The sequence below is a fragment of the Eurypyga helias genome, unplaced genomic scaffold (assembly GCF_000690775.1).
Source record: "Eurypyga helias isolate BGI_N326 unplaced genomic scaffold, ASM69077v1 scaffold39322, whole genome shotgun sequence".
Lineage (NCBI taxonomy): Eukaryota > Metazoa > Chordata > Aves > Eurypygiformes > Eurypygidae > Eurypyga > Eurypyga helias.
Genome location: NW_010238550.1, coordinates 12,120 through 28,454, shown reverse-complemented (window position 1 = coordinate 28,454; position 16,335 = coordinate 12,120). Strand labels below are relative to the sequence as shown.

The window sequence follows — 16,335 nt, the reverse complement described above, 5'->3', positions numbered from 1 at the left end:
CAAGGGAGGCGCCATTTTGAGTGTGGCGCGCCCTGCGGCACGAGGCGAGGTGGGGACGCCAGGACGCCTCGAACACCCCTTTTTTGAGGAGGGGGAGAGGTCAGTACGAGCCCCCATTCATTCCCAGGCGAATTCTTTCTGTAGGGAAGGTGCCCAGGCCCCCCCACCTGCCCCAGCACTGGTCAGGGCAAAATGGCGTTCCCCCACCTCACCCTCCCTGAGGGTTTTCCTCCCTTTCTCTCACAATTATCGCCCCTTATTATTTAATGTCCCACCTCGTTCCTCACAGCAAATTTATTTATGAACTGAATCGCACGCAACACACGCCAAAAAAGCCACCAGGAGCGAGGGTGGAAGGGGGAGGAGGCCTGCCTATGGCATTACGTGCCACCATTTGAAGGCGAAGGGCCGACGCTGGACGTTGGTGCCGCAGCGGACCTCCCCGAGCCTGCCGTGGTAGGAAGCCACGTCCTCAAGGAAGCGGCAGTGAAGGCCCAGCGGTTCCAGGAGGGAGCGGGTCTGCCGTTCCAGGCAGCATTCACCCCCCACCACGGGGCCGAAGGGTTTGGGGATGCCCAGGTCCTTGGCCAGGACGATCATGGTGACCTGTGGTGTGACACAAAGGGAGCCCGGTAGCATCAGGACCGGCCTCTCCGCTCGATAAAGCCAAAGGAAAGCCACTGGCCACCCTCCTCCATCAGCATTACCCTAAAATGGGACATTGATGCCACTTTTGGCTGTCACCCTCCCCCAGTCCTTACAATCCATCCTTATTTTCTCCCTTTTTATCATTAAAATGCATGTCACACCTTGCAACTTCGCTGCTTTGAAAGGTTTTTGCCTTAAAAATACGTAGTTTAAACCAACTGCAGGCAACATGAAGCCACAAAACTGTGGTAGACCCAGGTTTATCCACACCTGGCTGGAAATTTCCTTTTTCTGGGCAGCTGTAAATATTGTGCTGTTTGGGGACAACTCTGAGGACTCATCCTGGCTGAATAAGCTGGTTTTGGGGGAGGACCCAAGGAATAGGTTGCCCCTCACCATGTTGGGGAAGTACGGTACAGCTTTGCCCTGTTTGTCCAGCTTGAAGAGTGCTGGGAGGTCGACAATGTCCTCCTCCGTCAATCCCAGCTCCTTCTTGAGGATGTCCCTGTTCCAGTCGATGCAGCGCTGGAGGGGATGGAGAAGCAGGTCAAGGAGCAGGATACAGGTAGGCATGGTCCCCAAAATCATCTCATACATGAGGACAGCCAAAATGCAACATGTCCCTTAAGGGTTTGCACCACCCTGGGGCAGTTATTGCAAGAAATATCAATTTTTTACCAGAAATAGCGGTTATTACCTGGACATACTGGTTCTGCTGCACCAGGATGTCGTTGGAAAGGACCTTGTTAATGGTGACCCGTTTCGTGTCTGCCCCCGAGTACCCTGCAAATACAAACCCCCATCAAAATGAAGAGGCACTGATAGGAGCCTGGCTTAAAACAGGTCACAGAGATGGAAAAAGCTCCCAAAATCCCAATTTCTTGAGCTTGGGGTTAAGGCTTCTTGAAATTCTTATTTTATTGGGAAACTGGGTGGAAGGAAAACCTCTGCCCGCTGGAAAGAGCATTGGAGAGGTCCTATTATCCATCCTTATGCCCACAGGAGTCATTAACTCCTCAATTTCTCCACTCAGCTCCATAAAACCAGAGCTGCCACCTACATGGAAAGGCCCCATCCCTGGCAGGTGGCAGTGACCCAGCGGGACCCACAGAGGTCTGGAGATCTTCCCCCAGCCCCATCAGGGATGGATGATGTTCAAAACCAGTGGTGCTAATTTGGGGTGAAATGAGAGTCCCCACTCCATGCTGGAGCTCTGCTGGCATTTAGAGATGCTCCATCCCACCAAGCAAGCATCCCCTCCATGCGGCGGGCTTTATCCCTCCCATCCCACTCGCTTTCCCAAAATAGGGCTTGAGGAGGCTGGGTATGGTGGGCAGGAATCCCACTTGCCAGCTGTGAAGGACAACCGGGTGGAAAAAGGTCCCCGTGTTTCCCCGACCCCCTCAGGCCAGCTGCTCTGCAGGGCGGCTCCGGCTGTCTCAGCCGACACCAAAGCTCGGCTGAAGCTGCCTGTTGTCCCCCTTGCCTTTGAACATGGTGGCTTCGCCCTGGCCCTCCTTCTGCTTCTCCCGAAAGAGCTTGTAGCACGCCGCGGGGCTGGCCATCAGCATCCGAAATTGCTGGGGCAAGACAGGAGGGAGAGCAGTCACCGAAAGTACCTTATCCAAAGTCTTGGAGGACCTCAGGGGGTTATTTTTGCAAGGAACCTGAGCTTAAACTCATAAAATTAGGCATTTTTGCTGTTATTTAGTGCCTTTTTTTAAAGCGATGCTGAGGAGATACATCTGAATGAGTTGTGGTGGTTGATTCTGTTGGCAAATACCCACTTAATCACTTAACGAGGGTTTAAGCTGCTGCTGGGACAGGGGAGGGAAACTGCAGCCTGGGTCCAATCCTGCCCACCCCAGCTGGGGTATATAAACCCCTGGGAGGGGTTTTGCCAGAGGGTTGGGTGAGCTGAGGTGGTGAGTGCTGCTGTCTAGGTTGGTATTTCTGTCTCTGGCTGATATTGCAATGTAGTGGGGAGGATGGAGCGAGTGAATAATCATGCTTTGAGTCTCTTAGGAGAGGCTAAAAATCAGCATTGAGCTAATCTTATGGAAAAATTGGAGTTGTGAGGTTGCAGGGCCCTGTGTTTGTGCTGGCTTGCTTCCCACCAGCAGAAATGGTCTCCTCGGTGGAGTACACGAGGCTGCTTGCTGCAGACATGCTATCTCTTATGGGGGCTTAGTTCTGCATGGAGGGTTTGTGGGCTCTGTGTGTGCACAAATATACCTTCTCAGAACCATCCCGGTCAAGGCATGATTTCCCTGGGGTGAAAAGTCTTGGGTCAGAGCAGTAAAAACCATGATGAAGGGAAGAGTTAGTTTCTGAAAACATCTGGGAGATGCTGAGCAGCTGTGAGCCCTGGGCAGCCCATGTGAATACTGAGGCTTAAATTTCTTGGAATACCTTTATAGGCACCTTTTTTTTTTCCCCCCCTGTATTGGTTATTAGCTCAGCAAGTTCCTTTTTGTGTCCAGAGCCCTCATTTTGGGGTCAGAGGTGAAAACCCAAGTAAATACTGGCTGGGAATGTCAAGGAAATGAGCTCTGGCGTGCCCCAATGGGATTAGTATCTCGGGAGAGAAACTACGGAGTGTTTTAGGGTTTTGGGGTACCTTTGTGTCAGAGGTGGGCACAAAAGTGACGAACTCGTCAACGTGGCCCATGGACAGCCAGTCGGAGTAGAGCTCCACGGGAGCCTGCACTTGCTGGGCGTAAAGGAAATCCCGCACCACGCTGGTCATTCTCCTCCCTGCAGATCTGGGGATGAAATACCCCCCCAGAGAGGGAATAAGGGGAGTAAATATTTCTGCATCAATGTACGTACACATAAATTTATGTACGTGCACATAAATTGTTAATAAGGTGGAGGAAGGTGGGTGCAGATGTGAAGGTGGAGATCGGGTGCACCCACCCCACAGGGTACCAGATTTGCAGCTGCTCAGGGAATTAACACTCCTAATGTGATTTTTAAATTTTTTTTGATGATATTTGGGGGCAATCGCAGTTCTTTTGCTTCCCGAACGCGTGGGTTTTCCCATCTCTTACGTGGGGAAGCTGCTGCCGATGAGGATCCTCCCCAGGGGATACTCCTTCCCTGCCACGCTCACGGGTGGGCTGACCTCCAGGTTGCCGAAGGAGTCGAGGCTGGTGCTGGCTTCGAAGAGGGGTTCTCTGATTATGTAGCCAAAGTCGGGGCCCTGGGGAAAGAGAAATTGCTGTGGGCTTTGCCCCGAGTCCCCCCTACTCCATGCCTTTGCTTTTATCCCTCCTGCTGGGCTCAGACCTGCTCCTGGGGGTAAAAATATTAAGGGTGAAACCGGCCCATGGGTGGGGAGAAGCTGAAGGAAAGGCAAGAATATAAAGGTCTCGGGGTCATCTGGGCTCAGTAATAAATGGCAAAAGCCAGGAGAAGAGCTGGAGTGTTGAGCTGGGGAGAGATCGCCTCTGCTGTTCTGCAGCCAGTGTTTGTCTCCGTTAAGCTAATTAGGTGCTGGGGTAGCCCTGAAGCTGAATTTCTAGATGGCTCTTGTCCAGTGAGATGAACTTCAGCCCCTGAGGGTAAATCCACCTAGGCATAAGAGCCACCCAAAGGGCTGTACTTCACTTAAATCCCATTTAAGCCCTGATTTTTCAGGACTTAATATATCTAGGATTTAAAGCATTGTGCATGCAGGGGTAATTAACCCTCGGCTGTGATATGCCAGGCTCAAATGCCCGAGGGAGAGATTGCAATGATAAAAACAGGGGCAAAAATGGCAGCAGTGGGACAAAAATCCTGCCTTGAACTTGTCCTTGCTCCCTGGCTCAAGTCATTGTGAGCTCACGGCAGCCCCTGGGACAAGATCTCGGGTATCTGTTGAGTTTGCATTAAATCCCAATCACTTATTAGTGTTGGGTTTCCTTAGGGGTAAAACAAACATAAATGTTGGAAGAAGTGAGCGGGGAGACCCGAGGGTGCAAGATTATGATCTAGAAGTTGCCTTTTTTTTTTTTATTGAAGGTGTTTGGAGAAACTGGGAGCTGCTGTGCTGCCTTTCTCTGAAGCTCCCTGTGCATTTTTTGGGTGGATGGCTGGGGTTTTGATCCTTTCCCTGGGTGCTGCGGGAGGGATGGAGCAATAAACACCTGCTCTCAGCTCATTTCAGTTTAATAAACGACGGAGCTGGTACGGTTTCAACTGTCAAGGTCCTGGTTCATCCCAGGTTTGTGGGTGGCATCCAAATCCTATCAGTTCCAGATTGATTTTGAGGGGCTAATTCCCTCTCGTCTCCTTTTTCCCTGGCGTGGGGTCCCAGGGGCTTAGGGCTTGGCCGGGGCAAGAGGAGGACCTGCGCGTGTTGCGTTTCGTTAAATATTCCTAGCTGGAAAATGAGATTGGAAAGATAGGAGCGGGGATTAGGGCAGCCTTCAAAGCAGAAATTGGAGTATAACGCGTTAGCAGCTCTGAAGGCCGAAATTGCTTCTCTAACTATGAAGCAAAGCGATTCCTAAAGAAGGCAGATGGGAGCGGTTGCCCGGCTTGTTTGCGAAGGAGCGGATCAGCGCGCTATTCCCACCCTGCCTGGTGAATCCGGGACTGCATGTACTCATTTCAGGCACGAGAAACGGCGTATTTCAATGCTTCTGAAAATGCTTAGCCTTTCCCAAAAGTGATGTGCGGCAAAAAGCAGTGACCTGCCCTCTTCTCCTGTTACCATGGGGGTGAAGACCGGGGCTGAGGCTGCCGCCAGAGCCTGGCTGGGTGTATGGGGCAAGGATTTGGCGGCTACTTGGGAATGTCCTGCCCTTTCTTCATGGCGATACCTCAAAGGGGTCATTCAAGCCATCTTTTTCCCATGCTTGTCCTTGGGCTCTCCCAAAACGTCCTGGCCAGGGGCACTGTTCCCTCCCAGGCGGCTTTCCTCGCACATCCTGCCCACGGCTGGCCCTTTGCCTTGGCAGAGAAGCCCCACAGGGATGTTTTTGGCAGCTGGCTGCATCTTGTTCTCTTCCAAGGAAGTAAATTGACCCCTCTCACACCTTCCTTTCCTGTCCTGCTCGGGAGCTGCTGCGTATCCACAGGCAGAGTGGAAGAAAGGAAAAACCAGCCCATTGCTTGGATATACAGGGTGAAGAAATCTGCTCCTGTCCCAGAGCTTGGCAGGGGCCCTTTGTTCCCAGAGGGATGAGGTCCTCTTTGCCCCTCTCATCCAGCACCTTCTGGATAAAGGGTTTTCCAGAGGTTTGGGATGTGGATTAGGCTCTAATCCCTACTTTGAGAAGGGTGAGGCTGTTGGTGGCCGCCTGGCAGGAAGTAGATGGGGTGGTATCTCCATGCAGAGGGAAGAAATGGTGCTAAACTCTCATTTTTTAGGTAATTCCTTGGAGGGTGTCCCAGGAACCAAGTGCAAATGGGATTTTAGGCAAGGTTAAGCATAAAAACCATCAAGCTGCTCCTTGAGCAATGCAAGCGACTGTCCTGCTCTTACCAGCAGCTCCTTGATGGGGAATCGCTCCAGCCCTCCATCTCGAGGGGAGTCCAGCACCACCGGGAAGCTTTTGTGGGGAGCGTTGGTGTAGCCAAACTCAATCTCATCCTAAAGAAGGTAGGAAAACAAGCGTGTTTTTAGCAGGAAGGGAAATCTCTGCTCCCGCTCTGGTGCCCACCTACCTGCATCCAGCGGTCCCCACGGTTGATGTAGCCGAAGCAAGCCTTCAGCTCACAGCCAGCCTTGTTCACCAGGTTTTTTATCTCCTTGATGAAGAGGTAGTTGTCCTTCATGCTGGGGAAGGGGATGGCAGGAGAGAAGGGGATGAAGGGCTGCTGGAGGATGGAGCCTTTCCCTCTACCCATCACCTCCCCAGCCTGTCTTGGTGTCCTGGTGCTGATTTGGCTGGGAAGGGATCATCCCTTGGCCTTTACCTGCAGACGAAGACGGTCACGGGTGCCAAAGTGTTGGGGGTCATGATCCACGGTGCTACCCTGAACACTACTGTGTCGGTGAAAACTGGTGTATGGGGGATACCCTGAGGGAGGCAAGCAGAAATTTGGGACTTTCTACACCCTGTTTACCACTGTTCCCCCTAAATACCCTACCCTTGAGGTCATTTTTTGGGTAAATTAATGGGGACTGCTCTTCATTCAATCCCCATCCCCTTCCCTGTGCCCCTTGGACTGTTGCACCACCCATCTGCATCCCTTCCCTGGAGCCCCCCGACCTCAGCCAGCGTCTCCAGAAGGCTGACATGGATGGAGACCAGCCCAGAGAAGGTCTCATCAGGAAAGCGGAGCCCCTCGGCGAAGAAGCTGATCTCAGTGGCCCCACCGGTGTACTGCACCGTGTGGTACAGCTTCCTCCGGCCCAGCACGTGGACGTAGCGCTGCCCAAAGAAGGGATCTGCAAGAAGAAAAGGGGAAGGTGAGCAATTTCCAAATTTCAGTGGTGGCTTCAAGCCTATTTTGCCTGTGTGCAAGGAGATGCTCCGCCTCTGTGGGTGGATACAGCTTCATCTGGCAGAAGTACCTTAAAATAGGAGTTAAGGGGCTTGCAATTTTGCAGGCATGCACAAGAAGAGTGAGAAAAACTGTCCCAGCCTTTCGTTGGATGGCACGGTCATTGTGAAGATGTTTTCATGGGGGTTCTGCCCTTGCAGCCCTCTCTGACCCGCCGTGGAATGACAGTGCCACCAACTCTCCTGCTGACAGGATGCCTCTGCGTGGAGGGACAGGACCAAGCTACTTAATGGCATGTTTCTGGGCTGGATGAGGGCTTTTGGTCCCAGGGAATAAACCACTGTGCCCACAACAAGGCACAAGGAGGGGAAAATGTGTTGTGGAGCATGTTGCCATCATGGATAAAACATTTGGGTGTCAGGACATGAGGCTTTGTTTTGCTCCTCCTTTGCTAGATGACCTTGGAAAAGTGGCTTTATGGCCTTTTGCCTCTGCTTGTTAATCTCCAAAATTTTTCAATGGATTGAGAAGAGAGAATATTCAACACTGGAAAAATTTGGAGAAAGGATGCTGCGGGCATGATTTGCTTCAGAAGAGCTGTTTGAAGAGCATGGAGAGGACAAGGTCAGAGATGGAAAGAAAAGAGCTTGCCGAGATCAGAAAAGAACTACAGACGAGGAGGAAGGGGCAGAGGAGGTGAGGAAGGACTTACTCTGCACCTGGAAGACCCCAACTTTGTCGGCATTGGAGACAGGAATATAGAGAACGATCTCATAGCCCCGGGGCAGGTGCTGTGGCCCTTCTGTCCTCAAGACCATCTGAGACATGTCCAGCAAATCTGGGTGCAAACAGGAATCAGATGAGTGGGTGAATGGTGGGTGAGTGCACAGCGCAGCTCTGGCCAGCTTGCGTGCTCTCTCCTGGGGCTTGAAGCTCCCATGCCAAGAAATCTGCTCTTCCCTCGCTACTAGCCTCTGCAAGCTGGAAAAACCACCTGTGGCCCTGCTAGCAAAGCCTGTGACTTGTGCTTTTTTTTTTTTTTTTCTTCCCCAAGCAGCCCTTGCACAGCCGGTCCCTGGCCTCAAGAAGTCAATGGGCACCAGCTGCGTGTGGTTTTAGTTTTCCAGGAACAGGCGGGTATTCCTGGCTACCACACCTCACCCGGAGCTCCTTTCACCTGTGTGAAGCATTCCTGGGCCAAGCTCTGCTGTCAGTGGCACCTCTGCTATTTTTCTGGCTGTGCTTCATGCCCCTGCTTGACCGCAATTATTTTGCATGGCATTAAAACCGAAAAATTCCCATGGTGGAAGCTTACTCAGCAGCTTGGTGGAGAGCAGCTCATGGAAGAGCTGGTTCCCAAGCAAAATTTCATCTCTAAGAAGGTTAAAGAGGGGGAATAGCAGAGTAGTATTTTGCTTTATATGACTTTTTTTGAAGCTGTGTTACCTTCTTTGCTAAATACCCTTTCATCGTCGCAGTCCGATGCCGGAGTGAAGGGGCTCTCCTTGTCGCAGCTGACGAGCAGGATGGCCCCATGTCCCTCGGCACCCCAGGTCCAGTTTGCCTAAAACACCCCAGTGGGGCTCAGCAAGCCCAGGCTCTTGCAAGCCCACGGACTTTCTGTGCAGTGGAAGAGGCTGAATTACCTTGTTGGGGTTGTTTTTTTCTACCACGCCATCCCGATCCGCGTCGACGTCCAGAGAGATCCCTGAAAGGACAGACCCCACTCTCGTCCCAGGGCACAACAAGGTCGGGTGAGTGCAGAAGACCCCAGACCCAGGAAATTTGGGTCCGTCTCTGCCCCCACATCCCAGCACCCTATTCCAAGATGGATTGCTGCATTACAAGAGCCTTCATACTCACCGATGCCGGTGAGGAAGACCCCAGCTTGGTTGATGGGCTGCCCTCCCTCTGCATAAAAGCTGACAGTTACCTGTAAACCCCCAAATCCCTGGTTGGGGAAGGATGCTCCCCCTCTGAGGAGGTCCAGCACCCCAGCACGCCATTCCTTACCTTGTTATCGTTGACCTCGGTGCTGGCCTGGCTCATGCTGAACCTCAGGACTGTCCCCTCGTCCAGCGGCCACCGCGTCCCACTGCCGGGGTCTGACACGACATCTGCTTGGCCCTGGCACACCACTTCCACACTCACACCATCTGTGTACTTCAAGCCGAAGGACACGGCCCCGGCCGGGGCTGCCCTGCCAAAAACACTCCGTATTTTTAGAGGTTTGCACTGAAAACACCTGGTTCTCACTGCAATTAACTTCACTGCCCAAAGCACTGCCAAGACTAGGCACGCTGGCGTCTCCACACTCACCGCCAGCACCTTTCTGCCCTTTCCTCACCTGCCTGGGAACACTTGAAGTGTCTTTTTTTTAGGGCAGAACATGCTATTTTAGCAAAATGAGTCTATTTCGTAGCCGTTGGTGCAGATGACTATCTATAATAATCCCAGGTAAAGCACCCGGTGCTGCTGGAACTGAATGGGGTTTGCACTTCAAGGGAGAAATCCATGTTTATTTTCCAAGCGGGGCAAACCCGGTATTTGACAGCTCATCGCAATGGCATGGCAACCCAGCTGAGAGACTTTACTATGGGAAACTCTAATTTTTGGGGTGATTTCATCCAACCCCAGAGCAGCTGGTGTTGCACTGCTCCAAGTCTGATGTACCTTCGCTCTTTCCCAGCTGCTCTGTGCATCCCCTTCCCCTCTCCTGGCTCCTTTTCCCTAATTTCCCCGTTTTTTCAGGATTATTCCTTGTGGATTGCTTGCGGCTCCTGAGGTTCAGGCTCCCTTTGAGCGTGCATGCTCCCGACACCCGAGAGCTCACGCTGTATCGCTGTTACAACATCATTTATTAGGTTTCTGGATGCCAAACTTGCACCGGCGGGAGGGAGAGGAAATCTGAGCGCTCGTTCGCTGCTGCCCGGGTGTTTCTTAAATTGTTAAATTACATTTAATTATGCATGGAAAAACTGGTTTGGTTTCCTGGTTTCTGGGTTTTGGGAATCCCACCAGGAGATTTGACCCGGAGAAATGCCAGATGAGTTGTAACTGTGCTGCTTGGCTTGAATATTGAGGGCGAGATTTGCAAAAGCAGCAAAGACCACAACTTTTTCCTTTAGGGGAGTAATTACCTCTCAGCACAGTGTTAGGTTTGGTTTGGGGGTGCAGGGCTGGTGTTGTGGGGACTTGCATGCTTTCCCAGGACACCGCTTAATCCCTAGATCTTGTTTTCCTCTCCTCCCCCAGCTGCATCCCTTCCTTTGCAGTTCATCCCATGGCTCCTGCTCATCCCTCTGCTCTCCAGCAGCTTTCTGAGGTGACACTGGAGGTGTTGGCCGCAAATGGATCACACTCATCGCAGACTTGGGGTAAATACTGTAGCGTGCGAACGCGGCTGCTCCAAGCTTTCCTGGGATTTGGGCAGGTTTGCAAAACCCAGGGAGGATTTTTGCCCACAAATTGCATTAAGTCGGTGTCAGGGCTGTGGGTTTTGGGGGAGAGCAGAAGGAAAAAGGAGAAGGTGGGATTTGCAGAAGGGTAAACAGGGGAGTGGTGGGGTGGGGGTGGTGATAAAGGCAAGAAGAAAGGTGGAGGTGCAGAGAATTGAGGAGGAAGGGGAGTGTTAGGGCATCCCACTCACCCGTAAACATCAGCGGAGATGCAGGTGCCCAGCACGCACAGGGCCTCGATGCGGTTCCCGTGCTGCAGCCGGAGCGTGCGATCCCCTGGCATCTCCCCACGCAGCAGCCCGGACGCCCCAACGATGGGCATGCGCACCCTTCCCCGCCCGCACCAGGTGGCACTGAGCCCCCCGGCAGCACCCAGCCACTGCTTCTTCCTCCCTGGCACGCCTCCCTCCTCCTCCTCGACTGGCTCTGGAGCAAATCAGTTGGCTTTTGGAGCGTGCAAAATTTGGGATGACAGCTTTGCAGCCCCCACCCTGGTCCCGAGCAAGGGGGCGGTTGGATTGGACCCTCTAAAGCCCCATGAAAATGATCTTGGAAGGAGGGAAGGGATGGAGAGGGAGGGCAGCTGGCCCAAAGCCCAGCCAGCTCGCAGCCCTATGCAATGGGCTCCCCCAGCTGTCCCCAACTCCCCGTCCCTCCAGCATCTCCCTGACCCCAAACAGGGACGAGCAGCCCAATGCCACGGTGATTATGCAGCTCTTTGGGTTTTGGCTGGTGTTTCCATCCGTGGGGTATCCCCTCTTTCTGTTTTTTTGCTCTCCAGGGAAAAAGCCTGGCTGTTCTAGGGAGGAAGAAATGCGATTTCCCAGCCCTTAGGCTAGAGCGAGACTCTCTGGGGTTGGGTGTTATTTTTTTCCCCCCCTGCTTATTTTCAAAGAGAAGCTGGGGAGCCAGTTGCTGATGAGGGGAAATCGGAGGTGGTTTTGCACGGCAAACCTGCTGCCCGCCGCCCCGCAGGAGAGCATGTCAGGAGCAATTGCTGCCCACGCAGGCGTTTGCATTATTTATTAACATCGAGCTAAATATTCATTTTAAACACTAAACTTCTGCCCCAGATTTTGGAAGCCACAAGCAATTAGTGAGGAGCAGAAATGTTCAGGTTGATGTTCCCTATTTATATCCCTTTTGGGCTTCTCTTTTTTTTTAGAGCTTTCTTCCCTCTGTGGCTGGGGTGTAGGAAAGAAGCTCAAATCTAGTTTCCCACCTGAAATAGACCCTGTTTTAGGGTTTTTTTTGCCATGACCTGAGCTAATGTGAGCGAGGACTTTATGTTGCTGAGCAAATCCTTGAAAATGCCGAAAAAATGATTGTTTTGCTGCTTTTCCGCACATGTAAAAATGAGATTTGTGGCAATGGGCGTACTTTATTAAAGGCCGTAGATGTTTTCCCTGAGGAATATAAGAAAATATAAACCACTTTGCTCCCCCACTGTGCCTTTCATAGTGTCGTGGTCAGGGCGGCACCGCTGCTGTGCAAAATGTAACAGGGAATTGGCTTAAATGAGCCCTGGTTTAGACACTGAGCTGCGACTGTTGGCAGCTGGAAAATGCTCCCGAGAAGCACCATGATTTATCTACTTAACCCCTGTCTATTTAAACGGCCGGTAGTAAGAAACACTGGTGAAAGAGGAACCATAATTCAAAAAGAGGGAGGGGAAAAAAAAAAAAAAACAAACCCAAACTGCATCATGTTTGCACAATTGGGGTCCATTCTTCAGCACTGTAGGAGACTTTTTTTCCCCTTTTTTACCCCAAAGCAGGGTCAGCAGCTTGGCATCGCGTGAGCCGGGGTGGCCACACCTCCCTGCGCTCTCCTGGAACCTGAACTAGAGGTGTAAACCCATCAGTTGGGAAGAAAAGAAGCAAAAAGCAGCTTCTTTTTTTACCATTTTCACTTCCCAGTTCCTGTTCCTGAGGATTTAGTATTTCAGTTGTCAGTGAGGAAAACACATGCTATTTATATCCCCCCTTTCTTCAAACACCACCCCCCTCCCCCCAATCCCTCCCGTCTTACAGACAGACCCTGAAGTCACCGTGTCACTTGTGATGTTTAAAATCAGCAGGAGTGTTTCTAGCTGGTCAGGATTTTATACCTCTCCCTAAATATAAAGGTATTCATATCCCCGAGGTCAAGCTGATGTGATGGTGCTGCATGGGTCAAGCCCCCAGCAGAATGAAACCTGCAGACCCTTAGGAGCAAGCATTATCTGCTAGCAAAGATTGCATTGAATCCTTGGGGGTTATCAGGATTTTTGGGTGGCCCTGGGATTTTCTGGGTGGCCCTGGCTGCGCAAGGGGCTGCAGAACCCGTTTCCCCAACGCTGTCTTTGAGGCATTGGTGTAGAAGGAGGATGGGGTCTTTGCAACCTTCCTGGGGTTTTTGGAAACCAGGTTTGGTTTTTGCAAGCTGTGCAAGGTCTTTGCAAACCTTCTGGGGTCTTCCAAAGCTTCTTGGAGTCTTTGTAAGCCTTCTGGGGTGTCTCAAATTTCTTAGAGTCTTTGCAAACCTTCTGGGATCTTGGCAAGCTTCCCGGAGACTTTGCAGAAGTTTGGGGTTCTTCACAAGCCGTGCAGGTTCTTTGTAAGCTTCCTGGGGTCTCTGCAAGGCTGCTGCAGCAATGTTTGCAGCAGGGAAAACATGAAATCCTTCCTGCAGAGACTTTGGCAAAGCACCCTGCCCTGCAATGTCTGCGTTTGGGGAGGAAGAGAGGCAGTCGTGCCCTAGAGGCATCCCAGGAATCCTCCCCTACCGGCCTCTGGTGCTGGGGATAAGCTCAAGGACCTGCCCATCCCCATCGCATGAGGGGTGGCAAAAGCTTGGGCGACTCCCACCACCAGTGACTAAATAAACCTTGGTTTATCCTGCAAGAATGGGATTTTTCAGGAGGCGAAAGTGCTGTTTTCGATGCAGGCTTTGCCCTGTGCTATCAGGTGAGAGATCAGACAGGGTAAACCGTCGCAGGACGTATAGATATGTATTTACACACACGCGTAGATGTCTGGAGGCTCATGGTTTTGTGGCTGTAGTCAATATGGTCAGAGGAGTTCTCTGTTTTCTTTTAAACGATTAGATCTGCCACATTAGGAGCTGCTCTGCATAAACTTCCCTGCTGCCAATGGATCTCTGCCTGCCCTGATTTTGAGGACCTGGGAACAGATCCCAGAGCCAGAGCTTGCAAAAAACCACTGGGAGCTGATTCCTGGGGATTTTCACACGCGCATCACCCGGCATCTCCTCCTCGGGGAGGCTCAAGCCGGTGTGTGCAAGGGGGTTTTAAGCTCCGTGGGTGCCCGGTGAGGGGTTTCAGGGTCGTTTTGCGGTTCCCTTCCTGCAGGCACGTGCGTTATTGCAAAGCGTAGGAGGGAAATGTCCCCCTCAGCGCGTCCTTTCAAGCTGACCTTTCGCATTTAGGAGGTGCAAACAGGTGCCCATCCCAATGGAGCCACGAGGCACTCGCTGCCCGTTCCTGCCCATTCCTGCCCGTGCTGGCTTTATTTTGGAAGAGGCAGGCAGCTTTTGAGGAGGCGAAACCAACCCACCGGCGAGGATGAGGGAGCTTGGGCGAAGCTGAGCCCACCTGTGGCTTTACTGCTCTCTCTGGAGGAGGCATCCAGCGAGGGAGATATTTATAGGGCAGCAAACTTAATGCAAAGCTGGGGGAGCGCGTGGGCAGGGCGAGTGCAGGAGTACGTGCATGGCAGTTTTACAGGGTGATTTGCTCTTGGATTGCCAGGGATGAAGACTCCCGGCAGGCAGATGCCTTTATTTTGGGAAGAAGAAAGAGGGATTTTTGATGCTTTCTCACCCAGGAGAACATGATTGCAAAGCTGGGATGTTTTACCAGGACTGGCCCCAAGCTCTGTTGGGTTTTACCAGCTTGAAAAACATTTTGCTGGTCCAAACAAGCCTTTCATCCCTGACTTCCAACTGAGGTGGGGAAGGCAGGTCTTCGAGAGGAGACTTGCCTGCCTGGGATGCTCCTGCCTTGCTGCTACGGCTACGCACCTAAAGAAAATAAACCCTCACGTAAACCCAAGCGGGACTTGGTAACTGGTTCGATGCCTTGCCCTGTTGCAAGTAATTAGGCTGACATGGCTCTTAAAAGTTCCTGCCTGCAATTACACATGCAGAGTAATAAATAAGGTGTAATTATTGGCTTAGGGAGAATATCAAACTTTCCTTGACAGAGTGGTGGCGCAGGGTGGGTGAGAAGAAACACGCTGAGGGGGTCTGGGCTATTAATAGGGTTCCTGGAGGAGCGTGGAGGGGTTGGGTCGTGCTTCATTATGGCTAGAAACAGGTTGAAATTGGGAAAAAGAGGAAGTGAGCCCCAAAACCCAAGGATGACCAAGCTCACTCAATCTGACGGAGAGGCGGGATCCCATCTGTCGTGTACCAGGGATCTTAATAGCAACTTCTCAGGACAAGGTGTTATTAGCAAGAAACACTCAGCTCTGAATGGGCCAGATGACTTAAAATCCTCATTTCTCCCTGTGCATTGGCATGTCAGTGCTAATAGCAGGTGGAGGAGGAAGAAGAGGTGAGTGTAGGTACCACCCAATGAAGATGAAGTGTTTTGGGCTTGAGCGAGCATCCGCGGTGACCATGGTGGCTCAAACTGTGCCATGACTAAACTCACTGGAAAAAAACCGCCCAAACCCAAAGTGAAGATGAGGTTTCAGCACTGTGTCTCCATCCTTTCTGGATGGGTGGCATCCCAGGTGGGATTTAAGGGATGTTTGAACTTGTGGTGAAGCATGTGCTTCTCCAAACCCTCTCCTGAAGACATCGTGCTCCATGGGAGCCCAAAACCACTGTCCTCCGCCTCCCTCCAGATTACAGACCGTACCAGCCTGACCCCGTGGGGATTAAGGTGTGTTCCCTGTCCGGCACTGGGCTCAAACCAGCCAAGCAGGATGCGATGCTAAAATCACAGCAGGCAGCAAGCTCAACACCATGCCCAGTCCAAACCAGTGCAACCAGCAGCCACGAGTGGGAAACCACCTTGCAGTAGCTGTCTTTGGTAGAGATGCTGCCCTGACTGGACTCTTCCTTGGAGGATGCGACTAGCTCCTCGCCCCCACCCCGTGCTGGCTCTGCTTTGCCCCAGCTTGAAGGGTTTCAGGAGTGTGTGAAGGCTTGTGCTCCCTTGGGATGTCTTGAGAATCAACAAAATTCACAAATCTATGAATATTGGGAGTATGGCTTGTGCTGGATTTTGGGAAATGGGGTTTTTATCTCCAATCCCAAGCAAGGAGAGGTCCTGGAGAGCCTGGAACTGCTGCTAGCGTACCCCCTTCGAGCATCCTGGCCACTCTGTCAGGCTCCCATGATCTTATTAAAGCTGTGCTCATGTACGAGACATGGTGCTGTTTTATTTTCCTGCTGCAATTAAAGTCAGATGGAGTCCTTTAATGTAGACTGGCTAGGAGATGTTTAAAGCAGCCGGTTTGATCTCGCAGGGGAAGGCACGCGCAGGTCGCTGCTCTTCCAGCTGAGGACGTGCAGCTCGGTGCGGTGGTGGGGACCGGTCCTTCTAGCTCTGCCAATCTTGCTTTAACTTTTTGGCTTGCAAGGGGTCCTGCTGCTTGCAAAACCGGGTTTCTCCCGGCTCCAGCTGTCTCCTGCCCATTGCATCGCTAACACCCTGTGGGAAGAGGGACCGCATCGCTCCGTGTCTCCCTTGCTATGAGGATGAACCTTGCAGCAACGGGCTGCCTTTTTCCTCTATCTTAGCTGCTGCTTACATCCCTGAGCGCAGCCGGGATCT

General features: G+C 52.1%; 1 protein-coding gene across 1 annotated transcript; it reads right to left on the bottom strand.

Annotated features, from left to right (window-relative positions):
• Positions 1 to 372: 372 nt before the first annotated feature.
• On the bottom strand, positions 373 to 10,830 carry PADI2 (peptidyl arginine deiminase, type II). The gene is made up of 16 exons (XM_010147878.1): positions 10,739 to 10,830; positions 9,103 to 9,289; positions 8,953 to 9,022; positions 8,736 to 8,797; positions 8,536 to 8,653; positions 7,802 to 7,927; positions 6,855 to 7,033; positions 6,559 to 6,662; positions 6,307 to 6,418; positions 6,125 to 6,232; positions 3,702 to 3,853; positions 3,269 to 3,413; positions 2,135 to 2,228; positions 1,346 to 1,431; positions 1,045 to 1,173; positions 373 to 606 (listed from the first exon to the last, which is right to left on the bottom strand). Exons 1-16 carry the CDS (start codon positions 10,828 to 10,830, stop codon positions 373 to 375), a joined length of 1,998 nt encoding a protein of 665 aa, XP_010146180.1.
• Positions 10,831 to 16,335: the final 5,505 nt, after the last annotated feature.

Coding starts and splice junctions, on each gene's coding strand:
- PADI2 (XM_010147878.1), bottom strand. CDS start 10,830: ATGCCAGGGGATCGCACGCTCCGGCTGCAGCACGGGAACCGCATCGAG. Junction 8,654..8,735: donor AAAAAAACAACCCCAACAAG/GTAATTCAGCCT, acceptor GGGGTGTTTTAG/GCAAACTGGACCTGGGGTGC. Junction 1,432..2,134: donor CGAAGCCACCATGTTCAAAG/GCAAGGGGGACA, acceptor TTGTATTTGCAG/GGTACTCGGGGGCAGACACG.